The 26,609-nt window shown below is 40.7% G+C and overlaps 1 protein-coding gene across 5 annotated transcripts in view; it reads right to left on the reverse strand.

Annotated features, from left to right (window-relative positions):
- Positions 1-12,240: 12,240 nt before the first annotated feature.
- Positions 12,241-26,609, reverse strand: part of SHROOM3 (shroom family member 3) — a 304,580-nt gene continuing 290,211 nt past the window's right edge. For all 5 annotated transcript variants that reach the window (XM_087864063.1, XM_045790030.2, XM_087864065.1 and 2 more), the window contains 2 exons: positions 18,655-18,927; positions 12,241-13,233 (listed from right to left, as the gene is read on the reverse strand). In XM_087864063.1, coding sequence (XP_087720189.1) covers positions 12,865-13,233; positions 18,655-18,927 — 642 coding nt within the window. In that variant the 3' untranslated portion in view covers positions 12,241-12,864. The remainder of the gene's footprint in view (positions 13,234-18,654; positions 18,928-26,609) is intronic.

A 26,609-nucleotide genomic window follows, 5' to 3' on the forward strand; every position in this document is an offset into this window, starting at 1 on the left:
TCATCGAGCACTGCTCCCAGATTGTCAAGATGCTGACCAAGGATGGCATGGGCCACCCAGAGACAGGAGATGCAATTGCCCGGCTCAAGGAGGTCTTGGAGGACAGTGCTATTGAAGGCAAATACCAGCAGACTGACAGTGCTGATAGCGTTTCAGAAGCTGGTGGAGCCAAGGAAGCAGGATGCTCACAGCCTCTGGCGGGCCCTGACTGTGTGTGTGGAACTGCTCCAAGCTTTCTTCCTGGTGTCAGATGACATCATGGATTCATCCCTTACCTTATGGGGCCAGATCTGCTGGCATCAGAAGCCAGGCATAGGTTTGGATGTCATCAATGATGTTTTGCTTCTGGAAGCATGTATCTACCACCTGCTGAAGCTCTAGTGCTGGGAGCAGCCCTATTACCTGAGCTTAAGTTATAATTCATTTTTGAAAGACATAACCAGGCATCACATCCAGACAAGGGAGATGTTCAACAAAAGATAAGATTAGGGGCGCCTGGGTGGCGCAGTCGTTGGGCGTCTGCCTTTGGCTCAGGGCATGATCCCGGCTTTCCGGGATCGAGCTCCACATCGGACTCCTCCGCTGGGAGCCTGCTTCTTCCTCTCCCACTCCCCCTGCTGTGTTCCCTCTCTCGCTGGCTGTCTCTCTGTGAAATAAATAAAAAAATAAAATCTTTAAAACAAAACAAAACAAAACAAAACAAAAAAAAAACCCCACAAAAGATAAGATTAGATTTCACCTTACATGGTTTCTTGAATCTTTGAGGACCTGTCAAGTACCTCCTTTGTTTATCTGTCTAGAATTGGGTCCTATGACCCCTCTAAACCGATTCTTAGCAATCAGAAAAGGATGATCATTAATGATAGTAACTAATCGGATTTATTCCCTGTCCTGTGATGGGAAATTGATACCCAAATTGCCAGCACACTGTAAGGAGGTAGTGAGTAGGATAGTCACTTAACATCTTCCACAAACCCATACTGTATTCTTAATTCATTTAGTAATAAGAAGGAGTAGAATATAATATTTAAAATCACTATCATATCAAATAAAAATGGTAAGATAATTCTTAAGTTACATGGTATTTGCGCTCTATACACTTACCCTTATGTAGGCATCTAAATAGAAAAATCAATGAAAAAATTAAATAAAAGTGGGAATATTCTAAGTACACTGTGTAGAGTGCAATGAGTACTATTTCTCGCTACTGGAGACTTCTGGCATTAACAATTTAAAATAATGCAGAATTTTCTATCTATTTTATGCACAGATTTCTGATTCTTTTGCTGACTCAAATACAGTTGAAAATGTTATTTAAAAAGCACTGGCTTCTTTTTATTTTAATTCCAGTGTTAACATACAGTGTGATATTAGTTTTGGGTGTACAATATAGTGATTCACCAATTCCATGTATTGCTCAATGCTCATCATGATAAGTGTACTCTTAATCCCCTTCACCTATTACACCCATCTCCCCTCTGGTAACCATCTGTTTGTTCTCTATAGTTGAGTGTTTTTTGATTTGTCTCTTTTTTCCCCCTTTGTTCATTTGTTTTGCTTCTTAAATTCCTCATATGGGTGAAATCATATGGTATTTGTCTTCTCTGACTGGCTTGTTTCACTTAGCATTATATTCTCTAGATCTATCCATGTTGTTGCAGGTGACAAGATCTCACTCTTTTTATGGCTGAAGAATATTCCTTTATGTATGTGTGTGTGTGTGTGTATATATATATATATATATATATACACACACACACACACATACCACATCTTCATTATCCATTCATCAATTAATGGACACCTGGACTGCTTTCATAATTTAGCTCTTGTAAATAATGCTGCAATAAGCATGGGGTACATATATCTTTTTGGATTAGTGTTTTCATTCTTTGTATAAATACCCAGTAGTGTGATTACTGGATTATGTGGTAGTTCTATATTTAGTTTTTTTGAGAAACCTCCATACTGTCTTCCACGGTGGCTGTACCAGTTTGCATTCCCACCAACAGTGCACGAGTGATCCTTTTTCTCCACATCTTTGCCAACACTTGTTCCTTGTGTTTCTTATTTTAACAATTCTAACAGGTGTGAGGTGATATTGTGGTTTTGATTTCCCTGATGATGAGTGACGTTGAGCATCTTTTCATGTGTCTGTTGGCCATTTGTATGTCTTCTTTGGAGAAATGTCTGGTCATGTTTCTGCCCATTGTTAATTGGATTATTTGGCTTTCTGATGGTGTAATTTTTTTGTCTTGTGATGAGAACTTTTAAGATCTAGCAACTTTCAAATATACAGTACAATATAGTCACAATATTGCATTGTTAACTTAGTCAACACTCTGCATTGCATCCCTAGGACTTAATTATCTTATAACTGAAAGTTCATATTTTCTGGAAAGCTTCACCCATTTTGCCCACCCCATTCACCCACTCATCTATTGATGGACACTTAGGTAGTTTTCATCTCTTGGCTATTGTAACGTTGCATGAACATGGGAATGCTGATATCTTTTTGAGATAGTGATTTGTTTAGTTCATATAAATACCCAGAAGTGGAATTGCTGAATCATATGGTAGTTCTATTTTTAATTTTTTGAGAAAACTCCATAGTATTTTCCATAGTGTTTGCACCAATTTACATTCCCACCAACAGTGCACAAGGGTTTTCTTTTTTTCACATCTTCACCAACACTTGTTATTTCTTGCTTTTTTGATAATAGCCATTTTAACAGGTGTGAGGTAGTAACTTATTGTCATTTTGATATGCATTTCCTTGATGATTAGTGATGTTGAGCACCTTTTCATGTATCTGTCGTCTGTTTTTTTTAAAAGATTTTATTTTTAAGTAATCTTTGCATCCAATGTGGAGTCAAACCTACAGCCCTAAGATTAAGAGTTGCATGGTGTACTGACTGAGCCAGCCAGGCACCCCTCTTTTGGCTATTTTTATGTCTTTGGGAAAATGTCTATTCAGTACCTCTCTGCTCATTTTAAAAATCAGATTGTTAGGGGTTTTTTGCTACTGAGTTGTATGAATTCTATATTTTGTGTTAAACCCATTGTCAGATATGTGGTTTGCACACATTTTCTCCCATTCCTTGGGTTGTCTTTTAATTTTGTGTCTGTATAGAAGATTTTTAATGCTATTGTAAACAGAATTGCTTTCTTAATTTATCTTTCTGGTAGTTCATTGTTAGTGTATAGAAATCTCACATATTTCTGTATATTGACCTTATGTCCTGCAGTTTACCAAATGCACTTTGTGGAGACATTTAGAGTTTTCTATATATAGTATCATGTCTGCTGCAAATTGTGACAATTCTACTTCCTTTCCATTGTAGATGCCTTTTATGTTTCTTCCTTGCCTTATTGCTGTAGTTAGAATTTCTAATACTGTGATGAATAAGAGTGGCAAGATTGCACATCTTTGTCTTGTTGCTGATTTTGGAGAAAAAGTTTTCAGTTTTTCACTGTTCAGTATGATGTTAGCTGTGGGTTTGTCATATATAGCCTTTATTATGTTGAGGTATGTTCTCTTTGTACCCACTTTGTTGAGTTTTTATCATGAATGGATCTTGGGGGCCCCTGGGTGGTACGGTTGGTTAAGCATCATGATTTCAGGGTTGTGAGATTGAGCCCTGGTTTGCGGTCCACACTGAGGGCTGAGTCTGCTTAAGACTCTCTCTCTTCTCCCTCTGCCCTTCCCCATCACTGTGTTCACTTGCTCTTTTTCTCTAAAAATAAAATATTAAAAAATTGATGGATCTTGAATTTTGTCAAATTTTTTTCTGTATATATTGAGAGATTATATGATTTTTATCCTTCATTTTGTTAATGCGTATGAGACTGATTAATTTGTGGATGTTGATCCATCCTTGCATCCCTGAAAGAAATCCCATTTGATCATAGTATATGATCCATTTAATGTATTGTTGAATTTGGTTTGCTCTATTTTGTCAAGGATCTTTGCTATATTCATCAGGGATAGTAACCTATAGTTTTCTTTCCCTGTAGTGTCTAGTTTTGGTATCAGGGTAATGCTGGCCTCATATAATGAGTTTGGAAGTATTCTTTTCTATTTTTTGAAGAGTTTCAGAAGAATTGGTATTCCTTAAATGTTTGGTAGATTCACTCATGAAGCCATCTGGTCCTGGCCTTTTGTTTATTGAATTAGTAATCAAATATCTCTTAATATACTTACTAGTAGTTGGTCTGTTCAGATTTTCTATTTCTTCATGATTCAGTATTGTAGGTTGTGTGTTTCTAGGAAGGTATCCATTTCTTATAGGTTGTCCAATTTGTTGGGATAGAATTATTTATTGCAGTTTCTTATCCTTTGTATTTCTGTGACATCAGCATCCTCTTTCTTTTCTAATTTTATTTCTTTGACTCCTCTCTTTTTCTTGGTTAGTCTAGCTAAAGATTTGTCTATTTGTTTAAAAAAAAAAAACCCACTCTTAGTTTCACTGATCTTTTCTATTGTCTTTTTAGTTGCTGATTAACTTTTTTCCATTCTGATGGAAATTGCTATTTTCTTCCTCTTACTAACTTTTGGCTTAGTTCTTATTTTTTTTAAGTTCCTTGAAGTGTGAAGTTAGGTTGTTTGAGCTCTTTCTTTTTTCTTAATATAGGTGTTTTCAATATGAACTTCCCTCTTAGCACTGCTTTTGCTGCATCCTTTAGGTTTTGGTATTTTGTAGTTCCATTTTCATTTGTCTCAAGATATTTTAAATTTTTCTTTTGATTTTTTTCTTTGACCCATTGGTTGTTTAATAGCATTTTGTTTAATATCTATGTGTTTTTGAATTTTCCAGTTTTCTTCTTGTAATCGATTTCTAGTTTCATATCATTGTGGCTAGAAATGATTCTTGATATTATTTAAGTATTCTTAAATTTATTACAACTTGTTTTGTGGTCTAAGATATGTCTGTCCTGGAGAATATTCCATGTGCTCATGAGAAGAATGTGTATTCTGTTGCTTTTGAATGGGATGTTCTATATATGTCTGTTAAGTCAGTCTGGTCTAATGTGTCATTTAAAGCCTACGTTCTTTATTGGTTTTTCTGTCAGGATGATTTATCCATTGATGAAAGTAGGGTATTGAAGTCTCTTACTATTATTGTACTGCTATTCATCCTTTCAGGTCTGTTAATATTTGCCTTATGTATTTAGATGTTCCTATGTGGGGTGCATAAATATTTATAAATGTTATATCTTTTTGTTGGATTGATTCCTTTATCATTATATAATGACCTTCTTTGTCTCTTATTGTCTTTATCTTATAGTCTGTTTTGTCTGATATAAGTATGGCTATTCCCAGATTTCTCTCCGGTTTCCATTTGTATAGAGCTTCTTTTTCCATTTCTTCATTTTCAGTCTGTGTGTGTCTTTAAAGCTGAAGTGAGTCTCTAGTAGTCACCATATACTTGGGTCTTGTTTTTTTAATCCATTCATCTAATCTGTGTCTTTTGATTGGAGGATTTAGTCCATTTACATTTGAAGTGATTATTGGTAGGTATGGACTTATTGCCATATTGTTAATTATTTTCTGTTTGTAATTCCCTTCCTTTATTCTTCTCTTGCTCTCTTTGTGATTTGATAATTTTCTTTAGTGGTATAGTTAGATTCCTTTCTCTTCATCTTTCGTGTATCTACTATAAATTTTTGTTTTGTGGTTATCATGAAGCTTATATAAAACATCTTAGAGTTATAATAGTTTATTTTAAGCTGATAACAGCTTAAGTTCAAATACATTCTAAAACTCTACATTTTATTCTCCCCCACACGTTTTAGGGTTTTGATGTCAAATTTTACATCTTTTTATCTTTTGTATCAATTAACAAGTTACTGTAGTTATAGTTACTTTTACTACTTTTGTCTTTTAACCTTCATACCAGATTTCTGTGATTCGCTCACCTCCATTACAACATTGTATTGCTCTGAGTTTGACTATATTCTTACTGTTTCCAGTGAGATTTACATTTTTATATGTTTTCCTATTACTTTTTTTTTTTTAAGATTTTATTTATTTGTCAGAAAGCACAAGCAGGGAGAGTGGCAGGCAGAGGGAAAAGCAGGCTCCCCACTGAGCAGGGAGCCCAATGCAAGACTCAATCCCAGGACCCTGGAATCATGACCTGAGCCAAAGGCAGATGTTTAACCAACAGAGCCACCCAGGTGTCCCTTCCTATTACTAACTAGTGCCCTTTTGTTTCAGCTTAAAGAAATCCCTTTTACATTCCTTGTAAGGTTGGTCTATTAGACTCTTTTAGATTTTCTTGTCTGGAAAACTCTCTCTCCTTCAGTTCTGAAGGACAACTTTGCTGGGTAAAGTATTGTTGGTTGGCAGGGGTTTTTTTCTTCTTTTTTCAGCATGCTGAATATATCAGATCAGACTTTTCTGGCCTGCACGGTTTCTGCTGAAAAATCTGCTGGCAGTCTTCTGGGGGTTCCCTTGAACATAACAAGTCATTTTTTCTCTTGCTGCTCTTAAGATTCTTTCCTGTGTTTAACTTTTGACAATTAAAATGTATCATGTCTAGGTGTGGTCTCTTGGGATTCCTCTTATTTTGAAGTCTCATATTCCTGCATCTGGATGTCTGTTTTCTTCTCCATTTAGGAAAGTTTACAGCCATTATTTCTTCAAAAATGTTTCTGCCCCTTTCTCCCTCTTCTTCTGAGATCCCTATAATAGGAACATTAGTCCACTTGATGTTGTTCCATAAGCCCCTTAATCTATCTTTACTCCTTTTTATTTTTTTTCTTTTTGCTCATTTGAATAAATTCCACTGCCATGTCTTCCAATTTGCTGACCCTTGCTTCCACTTTATCTAGTCTTCTGCTGAACCCCTCTCTTGAATTTTCACTTAAGTTATTCTCAGCTCTGATTTTTGTTTGGCGTTTTCTTATCTTTTTCTATCTTTTTTGAAATTTTCAGTTTGTGCATGCATTGTTCTCCTGACCTCAGTGATCATCTTTATGACTGTTATTTTGAGTTCTTTATCATAAATCACTTATCCCCATTTCATTAAGGTCTTTTTGGAGGGTTTTATCTTATTCTTTCATTTGGAACATATTCCTCTGTTTCCTCATTTCCTTAACTCTCTGTGTTGGTTTCTGTGCATCAGATAAAACAGCCACTTCTCCCAGTCTTCAAAGAGGAGATGAAACTCATTTTGCATAGGAGATGAAACTCATCATTCAACCCTACCCTAGCTCTTGGTTGTCTTTCAAACCTATGTGGTTGCTCAGTCAGCTTTCTTCATTCTTTGTGGCCCCTAGTAGTTGAGGGCATGTTAAGACCTGTCAGTGTCCCAAAGGGAAGGATGTCAGTCATCACCTAGATGATGCTGGTGGGGCAGGTGGGAAGAAAAGGACTATCTCATTGTTACGGCTGCTGACTTATGTATGAGTGGTGTGGGTATGGGATGTCCGATGGAGCTCTGCCCCAACCATGGGTTGTCTTGATGATCTTGCAGCCTTAGCAGGCGATAAGCATCTCCCAGCCCTGTGGACTAGAAACCTGCACCCTGAAGAGTTCATTCTTGCATCAGTGCCCCGAAGGCATTCTGCCAACGCCTGCTCCCCTGTGCAAATCATCTGCAACTTAGAGGGTTTCCACTGAGTGACCACGCCCTCTGCAGGGACCCCACGAATTGCGCATATCCTTGCCATTGGTTGCTGACTGGCTGCACCAAGCTTGCGCTCTGGAGGGTTGCTTCCTTCTTGCCCGGGGATGACAGGCCAGCTCTGGCCTGGGTAAACCAACAAACTTTTCTGCTGTGGGTAGGCTAAGTTCTCCAAGGAGGTCTGAACCCCAGCCTTGGGGAGGGGAACCCTTTCCAAGTTTGTCTTTCCTTGGGTACTCTTCCTCAGAGTAATCAACTTTCTTTATATCCTATAGGCTACTCATTGGAGTTTAATAATTCTTTGTATTAAACTTACCCTGTTCAAACCACTGTGTCAAGGAGTGGCAATACTGATGTTTTAGCAAGAAATAGAGCTGCTTTTCCAATGACAGTATCAGAGAGGAATTTATAGAATGAGATAGGAATAAATGAGCCAGTTTCTTCATTTGCAGCTTTTTTTCTTACATAATTTTGACTTTAGGGTTTTGAAATTTGATATTTTTGTGTCATAAGCTAGACTATCAGATCTGCACCAAGAGAAATTCTACCTGTCCTATGTAGCCTGAGACTTGGGAAGGGGCAACAGAAATCTGAAAAAGGCCCCCACTGAAAAGGTCAGCTGCGATTTCAGGTTAGTGCAGATATCATAGCAGGAATTCAAATTACTGACATTGTGTGATAGGTTGACTCCTTTTGAGGAAAAGTAGTGCAGTTGAGCCTGAATACGTGCTTAGCTTGTTCAAATTTAAAGCTGATCTAGGAGAAAGTGGGGGGGGGGCAACCCATATCATAACTGTGGGAATGATACAAAAATAGTGGGGACAATCTTAAGTCATAATGGTGTAGTTAATGAGTAAACATGACAGGGCTTTGAATTCTGGGATTGTTACTAAATAAATTTGTTAGTCTTTCTGTGATAATAATAAAAAGTGTACAAATGGTATCAGTGGCTCTCAGGACAACCCAGAAAACTTATATAGGTGCAGATTCCCAGCCTCTATGGTGGTGTCTCAGCCATAGGCATTTTTTAAAAGATTTATTTATTTGAGAGAGAGCACATGAGTGGGGGGAGGGGGGGAGAGAATCCCAAGCAGAACAAGCGCGGAGCCCGGTGCCGGGTTGGATCTCATCATGACTCATGAGATCACTGCCTGAGCTGAAATCAGGAGTTGGACGCTTAACCAACTGACCCACCAGGTGCCTTAGCAGTGGGCATTTTTAACAAGCACTTCTGTGATTCTGATGCACAGTATTTTTAAGAAACTGTGGTTTAGTGTCTGAATGAGCTTCCATAAGAAAAGTGAAATTTTATTTAGAAATAAGAATAAGAAAACTGTCCATGTGTTTGTTTCTGATTTTAAAATGGCCTTTATCATTTTATCCCATGCTTCATCCCTGAGTTAAGGCAACAAGGAATACCTTGTCCCCAGTATGCTATTCCTGTGTGGAACAGCCCCTTCACATTTGTCTGATCATTTTACACTTTGCTGGGAACGGAGAAGTTCTTTCAGGCTGGAGTTCTTCCTTTTTCTTGCCAGTAATGTGATAAGATCCATGCTCTTCTAAAGGAAAAAGAGAAATTCCAACCTAATAGAATAAAGCCAATAATGTGGAAAATTAAAGACAAGTAAATTTGGAACCATATAAGAATAAAAAGCCAACATTTTCCTAGTATCCAGAAAAAAACCCCAACATCTTGGTAAAAGATACTTAAAATATAAGCTTAAGGTAGTGCTCATATTAGCAACAACTGTGATCTTAACTTTTACACTCAGAAGTGATTGTAGATCTGGTATTAACAACGGAATAATAGGAAATCTGGGGTGTACCAGGCTGGTTTCTCCTGATTTCTCTTTTGTATGCCTCAAAGGCCCTCACTCCTCACTTTAACAAGACAGCTTGTGATTCTTAGGGGTTGATCCATGCTTGCTAATCTTCAAGTTTGGAAACCATTTGTGCAAAACAAAACCTAAAACGTTCCCCTGGAGCAGAGGAAAAAATGTTTGGTTTCGACAGTGTCTCTTGGAAAACCTCAGACACTTTCACTGTGGAACCTTCCTGCATTCTTTGGGGTTAAGCAGCCACCACAAGAAACAAAACAGCAGGAGAAAGCCCTGAGTCAACCAGCATGAAGCAACATGCCCAGAACTTCTCAAGTGGTCCAGGAAGTTGGAGGCCTCTCAATTTTGTTGCAGGACCTTGTCCTTTGTTAGAATTTCACAGGTTTCTTGAGTATCAGCATTTGGACTATTGCAAGGCCATCTCACACCCACCACTTCTGATGGGACCTGGCATTTCAGTAGTGATTGCATCCACAGGGACAATTATTGACTGTGAACAAACATCTTTGAAGTCTTGACCAACAGCATGCTCAGGGTTGATTTGCTTATGGTCTTGGCTGAAGATATTGGGAGGAAAAGGGATGGCTCTGACTGTAGATGATTACTTTTTGTTTTTAAAGATTTTATTTATTTGAGACAGCACAAGCAGGAGAAGCAGCAGAGAGAGAGAGGGAGAAGCAACTCCCCACTGAGCATGGAGCCCAATGTGGGACTTGATCCCAGGACCCTTGGATCGTGACCTGAGCCGAAGGCAGACAGTTAACTGAGCCACCCAGGCGCCCCTAGATGTTTTTAATAGTGGAAAGAGAATGCAAAATAGGATAAGGAATAGAGAACAGACTTACTGTTGAGCTAAAGGCATTTAAAAATTAATAATGAAAATTAAGTTAGTGGTTTTCTTCTCATCAAGCAAAGGTCAAGTTCTGCTACAGTATCACATCCCTTAAGAATTATTTTTCCAGAGTTACACTTGATACCTCCCTAATTTCACTTAACGACAGAACAACAACATTTCAGTGTAGCAAAGGAAGGGATGATGTCCTAGGCATGTCCTGTGCTTTCAGGTGCTTGTGTCATGGCAAGCAGCAGCATCTACTATTCTGAGGGCCACTTACTTTGACATGTATAAATTAGAAAAGTGATTGGAAAAAACTTGCAGGGTGTACCCAGCCAAATCCTTCAGAAGAATCATTTTGGAGAGTGTTGGAAATGTGCATGGCCCCAGAATCCCCCTGAGGAATTTCACTGGGAGCAGCTGAAGACATTTACTGGCTGGCTCCCACCTGATGCAAGAAATCAGTATCAGTGAGACACAGTTAATTACCACGTGGAGGTGATCTAGGGCTCCCGTGTTGGTCTAACCCTGAGGAAATGTCAGATGCGTTGTTTTTTCTCTACCTTAAAATGACCATGTGGTGTGGCTGCTGGATGCAGCCACTGGTTCCACTGAGTCCCTGGGAAATGACACCTCTGGATGTAAGAGAGAAGCTTTTGACAACATTCCTGGGGAACAGGTGCTGTCTTACTGTACCAATGGGAGTCAGTGTCTAACCTCCAAAAAGGAAAGCAGCAGCTTTTGTTGATTGCTCACAAGAAACGTCTGGGTGGCCTGTTGGTTCTAAGCTCATCGAAAGACATCTGTATTGGGGACCAAAACTGTAGTTTTGAAGTTCTTAACCTGAAGATACAGTTCATTAAGTAATTAAAATGTACTAGGGGAGAAAAGGACATTTGGTGTCTCATACAAATTTTACACTTTAATTCTCTGTAGTACTTGCAGTCCAAATTAGCAGAGGTAGCCACCAGCCATAGGTCAAGCACGTGTAAAAACAACAAAAAACTAAACTAAAGCCTAGGATCCGCCATCTGCTGTAAGTATTAGGTTGTTGCCATCTCTGGCAGCCATCAGCATAGCCTGGCCACTGGCCCTAGTCTTCTTCCACCTCCCAGTCTCTTTAAATAGGCTTAAAACTTGGGCTCTAGAGTACCCTCCAAAAAGTCATTATTGTGAGGCAAAATCATAATCTTCAGATGCACCGTGCAAACTTCGGATTGATAGTGCAAAATCAGTCCAGATATTAAGAAGGTTGTTTTTAATGGTGGTTGATAGGCTTAACAATTTAGGAAAACTTTTTTAAAAGCATCATTAAAACATAAAATCTTAAAAAAAAAAGGGGGGGTTGCCTGGGTGGCTCCGTCAGGTAGGTGACTGCCTTTGGCTTAGGTCATGATCCTGGAGTCTCAGGATCGAGTCCTGCAACAGGCTCCCCACTCACCGGGGAGTCTGCTTCTCCCTCTGATGCTACCCCCTCTCGTGTGCTCTCTCTCTCTCAAATTTTTTTTTGAAAGCATCATTAAAACAGCCTCATAGTATATCTCTTAAAACAGGCTACATTTAGTCCAAATCCCATGAAGGAGGACAGCATGAATACAGTTTTTAATTGGTTTGGTTTCTGACTTTCCTCATATAAAGATTGGAGAGCTGTTGTCCTTGTTAGTAAAATTAAGCTATGTCTCCCCAGCACAGTGGTAATGCCATGAAGCACTAGGAAATTATGTGATAACCATGTTGCACAAAAACTTCTTCCTGGGGAAGATGTAGTGTTCCTGTTGGTTGCAGAAGGAAAGTGGTGAGGACTGGCAGCTGTGGAAACTGGGATTCCCCATTACAAATTTTAACACAAGTGTAGAAGGTCTGCTCGTGTTTGTACAAGTAAGACCAACAAGCCAAGTGTTGAAGAAAAAAAAGTCTCCACACTCAATGTGACTATCTTTGGAATTCTTCATTAAGGTTTTCACAAAATACAAAGCTCAAACGCAATTGTCTACGTCCACCACAAAACAGAATCAAATAAGTGGTTAGCACACAAACATAATGATCTTTTTCATTTTAAAAAATATAAATAACAGTGTTCAAGGTTTTACAGTTTTCTTCTGTGTGTTTTTCTTTTTAAGGCTTTATGTTGCAGACACTTCATTAATGAGTACTTGTATCTGTCGTCAGGACACACTGCCCACAACCAAGGAAGGCCACTGTGGATACATTCCTGAGGGTGACACACACTCATCTATGTTGCCTCAGCCTGTTATAAAAACTAAATGATCAATCAAATGCCCTCCAATCAGTTCTCACAGTTTCATTAATATTCCTTCTACTAGAAAGTGAGAATAGAAAGGGGTAGGTTCCCAGCAGCATTCAAGCTCTCAGATCAATCACCTAGGGCGAGAAGGAAAAAAAAAAACAGGCTTTTTCCTGGATAGAATTTTTTCCTTTTATCCAGAAAAACCCCAATGACCCATAGAGTTTAAACGGTGGTTTGTACTGAAATAGTTTTCAGATTAAATAGTGTTGAGAGAAAGGGTGAACTTTTGGTTGGGTCTTTTAGAAGAGGTTAAAGCGGAGAGGTTAATGTTGGGAAAACACCACTTAAAGTACACCCCCTAGCAGGAGCCATCTCACTCTCGAGGTCTGGGGGCAGAGCCAAGGCCCCTGCCTTGGGAATGAAATCTGAGGGGAGACTCTCCAGCAGACACTTGACTTGTTCCTGGCCTAGCTTGATCTTGTCATCCAGCTTTCGCTGCTCAATGAGGAGGGTTGACTTCATTTTCACAAAATGCTGGTAATCCTGGAGTTGTTCCTCTGAAAGGTAATTGGCGAGGATGTCCAACACCACACGTTCCCTTCGATCCAGGTTCTCCTTGAGCTCCCGGGCATCTTCATGCTGCCCAGCCAGGACCTTCCTCTTCTCGTTGAGAGACCTCTGCCAGAGCGAAATAAACAGATCAGCAAAGGGCAAGGTGGAGGAAGGAAACTGCCTGTGGGGAGACCCTTTTCCAGGACTGTGAAAGGCCCAAGTTTCTGTTTCGGTTATCACTCTAGAGTAAGGAGACTGACTTTTTTGAAAATCACTTGATTACCCTTCTGCTGCATGTATATAGTTCTCTAACTTGTCAAGTTATACGGCAGCTTTAAGAGAGATTACAATAAATTGGCTGGGGTAAAAGCTTGACTTGAGGCTTCTAGATTTAAAAGGACAGTGATTCTGCTTACATGAAGTATTTAGAGGTTACGTGTACCTGTATGAGTAGTCAAAAGCATAGAGATACAAAGTAGAATCAGTGGTTGACAGGAGCTAGGGGGAAGGGGTGAATGGAGTTGATAAAGTTTCAGTTTTGCGAGAAGAAAAAGTTCAAGAGATCAGTTGCACAACAATGTGAATATACTTAACAGTACCGAACACTTTAAAATGGCTAAGAAGGCAAATATTAGGTTATGTGTAGTTTACCATGATAAAAAACTGAAGGGGGTGAAAAAAAGGCCAATCTTCAAGTTACCTTGAGTTGAGTATTTACAAGTATTTACATTTATAGCAGTTCTCAAAGTGTGGACCACCGGGAGCAGCATCTCCTGGGAATTTGTTAGAAATGGAAATTTTTAGGCCCTGTGTCACCTACTGAATCTAAAGCTTGCGGCCCAGAAAGCTGTGGTTTAATAAGCCTTCCAGGTGATTCTTCTGCATCTGAAGTTTGAGAACCTCTGTCTTGATCCACAGATAACAATGGGAATGTTATATTTCCCATATCTAAAGAAATCTGTTTCTAGTTTTCAGGCCTCTAGTTTTCAGGAATCTAACATGAGAGAAATTCTATTTAACAATGATGGCTATTTCATATTCTAAGCATTTCTTATACAAACCCAATAATAAGGTAGCGTGTTATCTTTAGGGCTAATTTGCTTTATAATAATTTTTAACATGGCTTTTTAAGCAATACGCTGACTTACAATGAATGTCATTAAATTTTTTTTTTCACTTTATGTTTAATGATTTAGACTTTTAAGGTCAAGGTGATTGAGAAACATTAAAATGAGAATTAATCAAGACGTATATCTTTAATCTTATTTCAATACAAATTGGCTATGTAGGCTTATGAAAGGCTCACAGACCACGTGTCTTTGCCTTAACTTCCCTTGAACTAACCTGTCAGATCTTACATAATAATGCCCAGGGCAAAAGCTACAAAGTTATGGGTTTATCTTACAAATATCTGCATTTTTATGGCTTCCTTCCCCCAATCAGAAAAACACACCATATGGGGCGCCTGGCTGGCTCAGTCAGTGGAGCATGCAACTCTTGATCTCGGAGTTGTGAGTTAGAGCCCCACGTTGGGTGTAGAGCTTGCTTAAAAATAAAATCTTAGGGGCGCCTGGGTGGCTCAGTCATTAAGCGTTTGCCTTTGGCTCAGATCATGATCCCAGGGTCCTGGGATCGAGCCCTGCATTGGGCTCCCTGCTCTGCTGGGAGGCTGCTTCTTCCTCTCCCACTCCCCCTGCTTGTGTTCCCTCTCTCTCCAGCTGTCTCTCTCTCTGTCAAATAAATAAATAAAAAATCTTAAAAAAAAAAGAATAAAATCTTAAATAAAAAAAAGAAAAAAGAAAAGAAAACTCTTAGGGGTGCCTGGGTGGCTCAGTATGTTAAGTGTCCAACACTTGATTTCAGCTCAGGCTCATGTCATGACCTCAGGGTCATGAGATTGAGCCCTGTATGGCTCCACGCTGGTGTGTGGAGCCCGCTTAAGATTCTCTCTCTCTCTCCCTCTCCCTGCCACCAGCTGAAGTCTCTCCCCCACCCCCTTGCACACATTGCTCTCTCTCAAAAACAAAAACCCCTTAGGGATACACTCACTTTAACGTTTATAGCAGCATTATCTACAAGAGCCAAATTATGGCAGCAGCCCAAGTGTCCATCAATACACACACACTACATCTTTATCCATTCATACACACACACACACACACACGCACACACGGAATATTAGCCATAAAATGAATGAAATCTTGCCATTTGCAATGACAGAGATGGAGCTAGAAAGTATTATGCTAAGCAAAATAAGTCAGAGAAAGACAAATACCATATGATTTCACTCATGTGGAATTTAAGAAACAAAATAAGCAAAGGGAGAAAAAAAGAGAAAGAGGCAAACCAAGACACAGACTCTTAACTCTAGAGAACTGATGGTCACCAGAGGGGAAGTGGATGGCAGGATGGGCTAAACAGGTGATGGGATGAGGGAGGGCACTTGTGACGAGCACAGGGCGATGTATGGAAGTGCTGAATCACTACGCTGCACACCGGAAACTAGTATTATGCTGTGTTAACTAACTGGAATTTGAATAAAACTAAAAAAAAAAAACAAACACCAAAAAAACCTTTAGGGACTGAATGTGAATGACGAAACCTTTCAAAATACTGTAGAGAAGTTAAAAAGTAAAAACCTCTTCCTCACCTTTAAAAAATTAGGAAATATTTTACCCATTAGATACATATAGAGAATAGTATAATACCTGTGTACCCATTGTTAACTGTGCCAATTCTTAACAGGAGCGTTTATCATATTTTCTTCAGATTAGAAACAGAAATTAGAGATCAGTTGAAGCCTGATAGACACTCTCCCATCCCCCTCATGCCCCATGACCTTTATCCTACCTTTGGCATTTGTTGAACCACTTATTCTTCCTTTCTTCTTTTCTATTTATACTTTTCAGTTTCTTAAGACTAATGATTATAAAAACTAATATGGATGTATTTTGCATGTGAGCAAGCACATATTTGTATTCAAGGGTGTGTGTACGTTTAAATGTTGAGCTGAGTTTAGTTCTGGAACAGCTCCTCTTCCCCTAACTAAAACTGTTCCAGTGTTCCTTCTCTCACATACCTGTGGTATCCATCCCAGTGGCCAAACAGGAAACGTAAAGTTAGTTTCCGCTTTCCCCTTCCCCTCATCTAGCATGCCTTGCTAATTCAAACTCATTCTCTCACTCCCTAGTCTCTATTCCCATGACAGCAGCCTAAATGAACAGCTTAACTCCTTCTGGCTAGACTCTGAGCGTAAGTCTCACTCCTCCCCAGGCTGATTAGGTCATAAAATTAGTTTATGGCTCTTCCTGGCTTTCCGGCTAAAGTCCTAAGTCTATAAAGTATGACCCACAAGGTATTTATGACTATTTTCTGTGTTGAATATTGCTTGGCCCTCCAGATCCACTTTTCTCAGCCTTGCTCTGTGTCTAAGGAAGCTGAATGGTGCAGGCTGCACCAACAGGGCTCCCTTCCCTCTGGGCCTGGCTAACAGGAGTCATGGCAGGTGGGTAGGAAGGAGGGAGGGGAAGGAAAGAAAAGAAAGAACTTGGGGCATTTATCCCTGGCTCCTTCCTTGCCAGGTAGAGGGGGCTACATTAGCTCACCAAGGCCTCAGTGCTGTAGGACAGACACAGAGTTCTGATAAGGACTCTCCTCCTCCTCCAAGTGCTTTTAACCCTGGGGGAACAGGGAGGCTTCTTTAACCCTTCTTGGTCTTTCTTACTCCTTCCCACACCTTCATTGAACTTTCTCTACTTACCCTTGTTGATTAAGCCCTCTATTTCCTGTCTGTTCCCTGACTACACACTTTTCTAATATTTCCTGCAATCTGCAATTTTTAAAAACCAAGCAGTCACTCTGTTTTAGACATACCAGTCACATATGTATGGTTGTAGAACATGCCATGGTCTTTCTTGACTTTGTCCCTGACATTCCCTCTAAATGGTGAAGCCCTCCCCTCTTAATCCATGTGGAATTAAGAAATTCTTCTATACCCTGTTCAAGTGTCCCTTGTGCCAAATCTTTCCTGGGCTCCCCCAACACCTGAGAAGTGTTCGTGGCTGAGTTTATCGCTGTGCGGTGGCATATTGGATGCACTTGCTGCTTCCACACTGGTTTTCCTTTTTATACACTGAGTTCCTTGAGGGCGGGGCCTGCGTTTTAGTCGGTGTTCATCCCTAGCATGCACAGCACTGGATATTTGACAGGTGCTTCTTTGTTGAGTGGAAGGAAGGAGGAAAGGATGACGTTTTTGAGGCAGGCACTACTGGGTGATTTCTAGATAAGGAACCTAAGGCTCAGCACATCCTCATGAGGGCACTCGCAGGAAGTGGGGTGCAACTGTAGAAAGTTCTTGTATGCTCAGTCACTTTCTTAATACCATCTAGATTTTTTTCTGTTTGGAAAAAAAGACATCTTCCCTTTTAATGTATAGGAGAAATAATTGGGAAATCCCTGATAGCACTGAAAGAGAGAGCTGTAGATAGAAGGAACCAGAAAGCAAAGAAGCCTCTTGATGGCTGGAGTGCTTATCACCTTCTAGCATAAATATATATGTACAATAGTTACAGCTCTGTTGATTGTCTGACTTCTCTTGATAAGTTCCTTGGGGGCAGGGATCTGTCTGCTTTGTTCCCAGTTGTATCCCATGAGCCTAGGGGCATACATTAGATACCCAGTAAATATTTGCTGTAAAGACGAGTAGGTGGGGGCTCCTGGGTGGCTCAGTCAGTTAAATGTCTGCCTTAGGCTCAGGTCATTATCTCAGGGTCCAGGATCAAGCCCCACGTCAGGTTGCCTGCTCAACGGGGAGCCTGCTTCTCCCTCTCCCTCTTCCCCTCTCCCTGCTTGTTCTAGCTCTCAAATAAATAAATACAGTCTTCTTAAAAAAAGATGAGTAGGTGAAGAATGCACTGTAGCTATGGAATTAAGTTCAACCTAGTGAATAAAATGTGGGATCTGCAGCAGGACCCATCATATCCTAGCTCTATCACTTTCTGGCTTGTTGTGAGGATTCAATGAGCCCGAAAGTAAAATGTGTAAGCCCACTGTGCCAGCCAAAGATGGAGAACTTCAATGTTAGCCAGAGTTGCCGCCACTGTTACTGCCTGTCCTTCCTTCCAGCAGAGGGCGCAGTGGAGACACCTGAGTGCATCCTCACCGAGGACCTGCAGCCCCACACTGGAGCCTGAGCCCACATTCCTGCGCCCTGTCCTCAGTCCCAACGCTTTTTTGTCCCTCTCTCTTTTTCTAATGTCAGCCCCCACCATGCTGTTGTCTCTTCTTTTTCCTGGGATAGAAAGGAAGGAAAGAAACTCTAGCACCTGTGTTTTCACTTTCCTAAGTATTCCCTGAGCCTGAAGTGTCAGCATTACCTCTTGGCATGCAAGATGCCTTCTTCTGTGTTTCCTGATAACCTCTATATTGGACTCTCGGTTCCAAAGAGATCGCAGTCTTCTCCAGAAAAGGGATTGTGTTTAATTACACCCCTCTGTGTACGTGGCTTCAGTGGGAAAAACTGTTGAACTAAATCGCTAAGCCACCTACCCTTTCTTCGTTACTGGCATCCTCACCAAGCCCACTCAGGACATTCTCCACACGGGCCAGGCGCCCTGAGAGGGAGAGCAGCAGGTTTACCACCTTGTCCAAGTCCCCGATGAACATCTTGTACTTGTCAAACTCATTGGGTTTGCAGAGTTCACTGATCAAAGCCTCCACCTCTTCCCCCAAGGCATTATTGAGCTTGATGTCCATCAGCAGACTCCCTTTTGCTTCCTGGAGGGTCTCAAGCTTGTGGGTGAGGCTTCCAATGAGCTCGGCCTGTATTCACAGAGGAGACACATAACAGAGGTTAGCCAGTGGAGCTGTTAATGGCAGGAGAATTGACTTCTCCCAGCCACATCCTGTTTTTTCAAGGCTCAGCTGAAGGTCCCCTACTCTGTATGGACTGCCCCTCAACATTAGGCCACACTATTCTTTCCTTTCCGTGAAGGTCTACAACTGCCTTTCTCTGAATCTATGCAGTCCCCACAGGCCAACACTTGACCACCCAGCACCTCATAAGATTTCCCAATCGTCATGCTACATACAGCTCTGCCTTCCGAATTGGCTTGTTAACTCACTTTTGAAAGGCTTTTCAAGACATGCTCTTTTGATCCTCACAACAATACCATAGGCAAGTAGGGTAAATATTTCTTGTTTTACAAGTAGAGAAGCTAAGAGTCGAAGGAATTAAGGGACCTGCCCAAGGTCAGAGAGCTGAATTACCATTAACTACAGCAGTTACTGTGTGCCAGAAACTCTAGGTGGATTATCTCATTTAGTCATCCCAACAGTAGTGCAGTAGATACTATTTTATCCACATACACAAAGTGAAGAAGCAGACTTAGGCGAGGTAGGTGATGGGCCAAGATGCATGTACCATTACGTGGGGCTGCCCTGAACTCAAGTCAGCCTGATTTTTAGCAACTAACTACCTTGTACAATTTACCCTTGTGAATGTTCACTGAGACCTTTATCAGAAGCCTCATGATTTTTCCACTGCACTCCACAGTCTCCAGTTGCCTGAGCTATATAATTTGCCATCTTTTTTGCAAATTTCTATACATATAAGACAATTACACAAATATCCAATATATTTAACTGAAAGAATAAAGTACAGGTCTTAGTGGTTTCAATTTTGACTACATTTATATTAAATGTCTACTACTTTGCTACAAGAGAAATTAAACTGTGATTTTTAAATTAGTCTTTTGTTTTTCTCTTAGCCTAATGTAGCCAGACGGAGAAAGGACATAATCTTTTTTTTTTTGTTAAAACCTATTTCTTTAACCACTAAAAGCGTTCCAGCCCAAAAAGATTTTTTTATGCATACATATAAAAAGCAAGCCATATGACTTCGATTGGAAACTTGGTAAAAACTGATCACAATTTTTCGATGTTAGAGTAAATCTTCATTTTTAGAGAAAGGAAAAGAAAGCAGAAAAATAGAAAAAAATTTGACTAACAGACTTGAAGGGTCCTGAGGACTTTCTGTACTGTTCAACATCACCAGAAAATGCAGTAATCACAGTGATATGGGGAAATATTTCTTTCTCCATGATGCGCCCATCTTGAAGCTGGGCCATCAGAGGTACTCCAATCTTCCAGTCTAAGTAAGGTTCATAATGTCCTTTAAATGTCCAAATTCTGGCTTTCATGGTGACAACTTGTCTTCTTGACTTGCCTAATCCCAAAGGCTAAAGGGTGACTAAAATATTCCTATCTGCTGCACTGTGTCATCACAGCTTTTCATCTTTGGCTTTCCTCAAGCTGTTTAGTTAAGACAAAGTCAATCAAGGGTAATTTTAGTAGTGGAGAAAGCTGTACAGCTTATATTACTCCCCAGCGGAGGAGTCTGACCCAGAAAAATTCAGGTGGGAGAGAAGATTGTTTCATTTAACGTATGTTCTCCTGGAAAACTTGTTTTCCAAAAAAGAACCCCACCAGTTCTGGCTGGCAGCTCTGATATTTGCCTGCTACACAACCAGTTAAGGGGCTTCAGACACCCAGCAGGGTCTGATGAGCCCGCACGGTGATACCCGTTCCTATGAAGAGAAAAGCAAGGAGATATGGATAGAAAGCAGTAGGAAAAAAAACACTGCCTGCTCTTACATCTTCCAATATTCCTGCTGGACAGGGTTAAGAGAAGTCAAATGTCATTACTGCTGCTTTTCAGATAGACACTGAGAGAGGCTGACCTCTGCATGAAGTCAGCCCAGGACTTACAGGCTGCATTTCCCGGGCTCACCACTCTCATTGTCACTGGATGGCACCTTCTCATAGAACACCAGTTATACCAAATGCAAAGAGGCAGGTGACTACGCAGCAACACTGCTATACTCCAACCTCACGAAAAGGGCTCTGATTATTCAGATGTTGTGGGATCCATTTCACCCTCACATCTTGAGTACTTTCTAGAAAAGTCTTTGAAAAAACTAGTAGTAAGGAAAGAAGGTAATGGCCTCATGTTTTTTCATTCCTACAACTATGACTTCTTTGGAAACTAACATTGTGTCATCGGTTCTGGAACTCAAAGCGCTTCTATTAATAATTTTAATTGGTATCATTAAAAAAAATCCTCATCATGGCCTCAGAAGGTGGTATTTTAAGGGACAGGTATGCTGATTTTGAATCTGCAGATGAGCAGAGACCAGTTAGGAGAAGTCTGCCCTCACGTGTTGGGCTGGGTTTCTGCTGAACTCAGCTCACCAGTGCTCTTGGGCTCTGACATAGGCCAGCAGCACCAAAAGGGTAGCTACCAAGCAAGCATGGCCTGGTGGGCGAGCCCCGGGCCAAGAATGTGACATAGCTGAACAGCAGCTGGGGACCAGGCTCAGTCTAATCCTCTGTCCTCTGCATCATACCTTGTTTTGGTTCTCAAAGGCACCAATGCTGGGCAGAGCGGCAAGCCTCTCTGTACGGGAGCTGATGTGTGTACGGGGGGTTTCATGGTGTAAGGAGGAATGAAATGAGATGAAAGTGTCTGAGAGTGATGCAGGGAGGATCCTGTGTGATGAACCAGTACCCACTTCGCGGCATTCTGATTTCTGAAAGCCCTTTGCTGGGCTGTAATGTGATATATTAGCACATGTGGCCAGGCTGGGATGTGTAAGATACTGAGCATCAGTCACACCTGGCCCAAACGGTGCATATTTGGATGGCATTTGATTTTTTAAAAAATTTTTCTAAGCTTTTAAATTATGGAAATATGGCTTTTAAAAATGCAGTTAAAGGAAAGTTGGCTGTACCAAACAACCATTTTTCTGCCAGGCAGACCTCTCCAAAAAAAAAAAACAAACAAAAAAAAAAAACCCTACCAACTTCTATTTGCAGAATTCACTGTGGGAGAGACAATAGAGGTCTTTTTGGAGGGGTTTGTTTTAGTAACATACTAGTCTCTCAGGAGCTACTTAATTTACAAAGTCATTGACATTTATTCCCTTAACTTCTCAACGGGTGTAAACTGGTACGTCACCGTGTGTGAGATGCTATTTATAAGGGTTCTTTCTCTAAATATAGTTTAACAGACCTTCCCCTCCCACTTCACCATCTGCTTGCAGCAACCCTGCTGGGCCCCTTCTCCATTCTTCACTGCTCCAGGAATCAGGAGCCGAGGCTCTGACGGAAAACTCACCATCAGGCCAAGCCACCCAACCTTTTGTGCCTCTGCTTTCTCAGAGCAAGGGGATAATAATACCTGCCTAAAGCTAATAATGTTTAAATATTAAGCTGCTTCTCTGTGCCAAGCACTATTTAAGTGTTCTACTATTCGATTACTACTCAAAACAATCTGATGAAATAGGTACTATTATTATCCTGGTTTTACTAATGAGAAAAGTAAGGTGGACAGAGGTTATTTAACTTACCAGAGCCAAGTCATCTGGCTCCAGGGGTCAGGCTTTTGATCACTACAAAATAACTTATAGGAATGTTATGAGGCTCAAATACAATAAAGCTTGCGCAAGTATTCTGGGAAATATAAAAGTATTATATACATTTGCATTATTATTACTTTTTGTGCTATCATTGATTTGGCAACAGTCTGAACAACACACCACTGCACATTGTAGGGTGACGCTTCCAGGGGAATACTTAAAATCTCCCCTATGTGGCAACACTACTTTGCCTTCTGCTCAAGGATTTGTGCTGACAGTATTGCCAATCACGTCACTAACACGGTTGACCTCTGCTGGTGGACCATCTTCATCTCAAGTAAGAGTAATTTGGGACTCCTAGCCGTGTGGCTGAAGTTTAGGGGCAGAGTGGAATTTAGGCTCCTGCTAGTAAAATTGAGAAAGATAAAGATATTTCAGCCATAGGCTTTGTTGTTGTTTCTTTCTTTCTTTGGTTTTAAATGGGAGGATCTAGGCAGTAGCACATGGTTGTTTTCTCAGCTGAATTTCATCCAGGAGAGAATTGGGGTGATTTTTGTCCCAGTGACAGAAATGGGATCAAACCTCTACCCCATGCTGGGTGATCTGAGCAAAACAAAAAGATCTTGGGGACTCAACTGCCATTTCAAATATTCTCTGGTACATTCTCTGTTAAGAGTGGTTCTTTATCATTCATTTCCTCTCAGGAAGGCTTGTGATCAGAAAGTTGTCCTATTTACTTAGCATGGTCTCTTGGTTCTGGGTATCAGGAATCTCTGACACACAAGAAACAATACTGAATTTCTTTAAATTCAACTAAGCCCATCATCCTCCCTCCCTGAATGACTCCCTGTTTTCCCTATTTCAGTTAGGACAGCCATCTAGGCCAGTAACTCAAGAGGCAGCCTTGACCCTCTTCTCTCTACCATGCTTCATGTCTAATCTGTCCCCAGGTTCTGTCCACTTTGCTCTCCCCACCCCCCCCTTTTTTTTTTAAATCCATCTGTTTGTCATGGCTCCTATTGCAACTGCCCTTATACAGGTATCATCACTTTCCTATAATGGCCTCCCAACGACCACCTCTTCCTCCAGTCTACCTCCCCAGCTGCCAGAGACTGTTCTAAAATGCAAATCTGCCACAGTTGTCTCCCTCCTGGTACATCCTGGGGAGGGAGAAGAGCGAGGAACTCTTGACACTGGCATTGGCCAAGATGGCATACAGCCACTACAGCCTCCCTCCCCACTTGACACAACTAACATCCCTGGACTCTGACGGGGGCTCTGTCAAGTTAAGTATGACAGTGTGTTGGGGCAGGGAGCCAAATGTGAAGTATGACCCAGAATGGGGGTTAGTTTCCTGCCTCCTCCTTTTATGCTCTTGCTCTGACCAGTGCAGAATTGCACACAGGGTATGGCAAACTCTGAGAAAAGCCCTGCCTTTAAAACAAGAAGACCAGAATAGGGGCCTATGTGAACTCAAGAATGTGGGGAACTGTCCCTTTTTCTTCCCCAAGCCCTGGTTCCCAAGAGTAGCTCCAGTCCCTGAGCTGCACTCTGCAGTGATGGCACAGGCACTGAAAAACCCAAAAGAAAAACCTTTCTGGTCAGAGGCACTGGCCCAAAAGAGTGTGAGGGGAATCCCTACTATTTCTTCTTTCTCTTTTATTGAGGGTCATGCAGAACAGCATAGCAGCACAGGCTGCTATAATCATGAGAACTTGTCTTTCCAGCCAGAGGCCCAGGCAAAGGGGCTGCTGGGAGCCAGAGAATGAAAATACTGGACAGGAGAAAGCTGGAAAGAAGATGCTCGAATTCTGTGTACGAACTGACATAAGGCCTAGGTCAGACTCAAGCTGCATGTGTATAGGACAGACCCAAAGCAGCACAGCAAAGGCTTTGAGAAGTGAACTATGATAGAAGCAACTACTCAAGTCCCAGACTAGCCTCTGAACCGTGCATGTTTGGGACAGACCTGTACAACACAGCAAAGGCTCTGAAAACAGAAGTGACATTGGAACCTATCCCAAAGGTGGGATAGAACTTGTAGTCCGAAGCTAGAGTCTTCTTGCTAAAGCAAAAACAAAAAATCACCATTCTGTAGAGGATTTTAACAGAACTCAGGGTCTCACAACATAATACCCCAAATGTTCAGAATACAATTCAAAATCACCCAATATAAAAAAACAAAAACCACAAACAGTAAAACATGAGCAACTCTCAGGGGAAGCCCAGCAGGTGCTAACCCTGAGAGAACCCCAGTGCTGGGATTACCAAAGCCCTTAAAATAGCTTTTATAACCTTCCTTCATGGTAAGAGTAAACACTCTTGAAGTCAAGACAAGTTCTTGGCAAAGAAATAGACACTAAAAAAACCAAATGGGGGACCCCTTGGCTCAGTCGGTTAAGCATCTGACTCTTGATTTTGGTTCAGGTCATGATCTCAGGGTTTTGAGATCAAGCCCCACATCAGGCTCTCTGCTCAGTACAGTCTGCTTGAGATTCTCTCCCTCTGCCCCTCCACCACTCATTCTCGCTCTCTTTCTCAAATAAATAAAATCTAAAAACATATGGGTGCCTGGGTGGCTCAGTCAGTTAAGCATCTGGCTTTGGCTCAGGTCATGATCCCATGTCCTGGGATGGAGCCCCATGTTGGACTCCCTGCTCAGCAGGGAGTCTGCTTCTCCCTCTCCCCACTGTTCATGCGTGTGCTCGCTCTCTCGCTATCTCCCTCTCTCAAATAAATAAAATCTTTAAGAAAAATTAATAAAAACAAAAAACCAACTGAATGGAAATTTTGGAACTAAAAACTATATTTGAAATTAAGATCACTTGCAGAATGAAGATAGAAATTATCCATTCTGAACAGAGCTTCAGGGACTTGTGGGGCAATAGCAAAAGGTCTAATATTTGTGGTACCTGAGTCCCAAAAGAAGAAGAGAGAATAGTGCATAAAAAATATTTGAAGACATAATGGCTGAGAACTTCCTGAATTTGGTGAAAGACATAAATTTACAGAATCCAGAAGTTAGTAAATGCCAAGCAGGATAAACCCAAGAAAATCAGCCCAATGCAGATCATAATCAAACTGTTGAAAATCAAAGATACAGAAAAAAAACCTTTGAAAGCAGCCAGAGAGAAACAATACATGGCATATAGGAGAAACAATACTTAAATGACCGTGCATTTCTCCTCAGCAACCATGGGAGCAAGAAGGGGGAACAGCTATTTTAAAGTGCTAAAAGAAAAAGGACAGTCAACCCGGAATCCCATATCCAGTGAGAATATCCTTCAGGAATAGCAGGAGAATAAAGACATTTCTCGATGAAGAAAAACTAAGAGCTGTCACCAGCAAACCTATTTTAAAAGAAATGCTGAAGGAAGTCTTTCAGGCTGAAAGGAAGAAAGACCACAGAGAGATCTGGAACTTGAGGAATGAAGGAAGAGCAACAGAAATGAGCAGCTGAGAGCCATCTGGATTGCTAATGATCTCTTGGGGGAAGCCAATTCTGAGGAACAACAGAGTCTTTTTGCCTTTTGAAATATTCCACTAAGTCTTTTAGTCAAAGCCTTTTGGCCTTCAGAATAAAGAATCATGGGATCTGTTGAAGCAGATTTTTACCTAATAAGATATGGCAGGGTTAGGCAAATAATTTAAAGTTCTAATTACTAGACTGTCTTTAGGTATGTTCAGACCGAAGTTCAGACTAAGTGTTTCATACTTTAATGCTTATATTTACTTGGAACCTTATATTCCATCATCTATGATGTATATATAAGAATATGTTAGAATTGGTTTCAAAGCCTAATTTTTAAAAATATTAATAAATTGGGACTCTAGTTTCCACAGACTCTTAGTGAATTTTATGCCTAGAGATACATCTTAGGTTATTAATAACTTTAAATATTAGGTAATAAGCTATTACTTTACGCAAGGCTGTTCTCAGCCTTGGAACAATCTTGGCCCAGCATCATTTTTTTTTAAATTACCCTTAAGAAAGCTTGTTGTATGTATATCAGGAAGGGAACTGCATTTTCAACTCCATGCTGAAAATACTAATAGATGCCTTCCACAACGTCATTTAAAACACAT

This window comes from Ursus americanus, chromosome 8, assembly GCF_024610735.1.
Source record: "Ursus americanus isolate L20-20 chromosome 8, mUrsAme1.1.p, whole genome shotgun sequence".
In the NCBI taxonomy this organism is placed as follows: Eukaryota; Metazoa; Chordata; class Mammalia; order Carnivora; family Ursidae; genus Ursus; species Ursus americanus.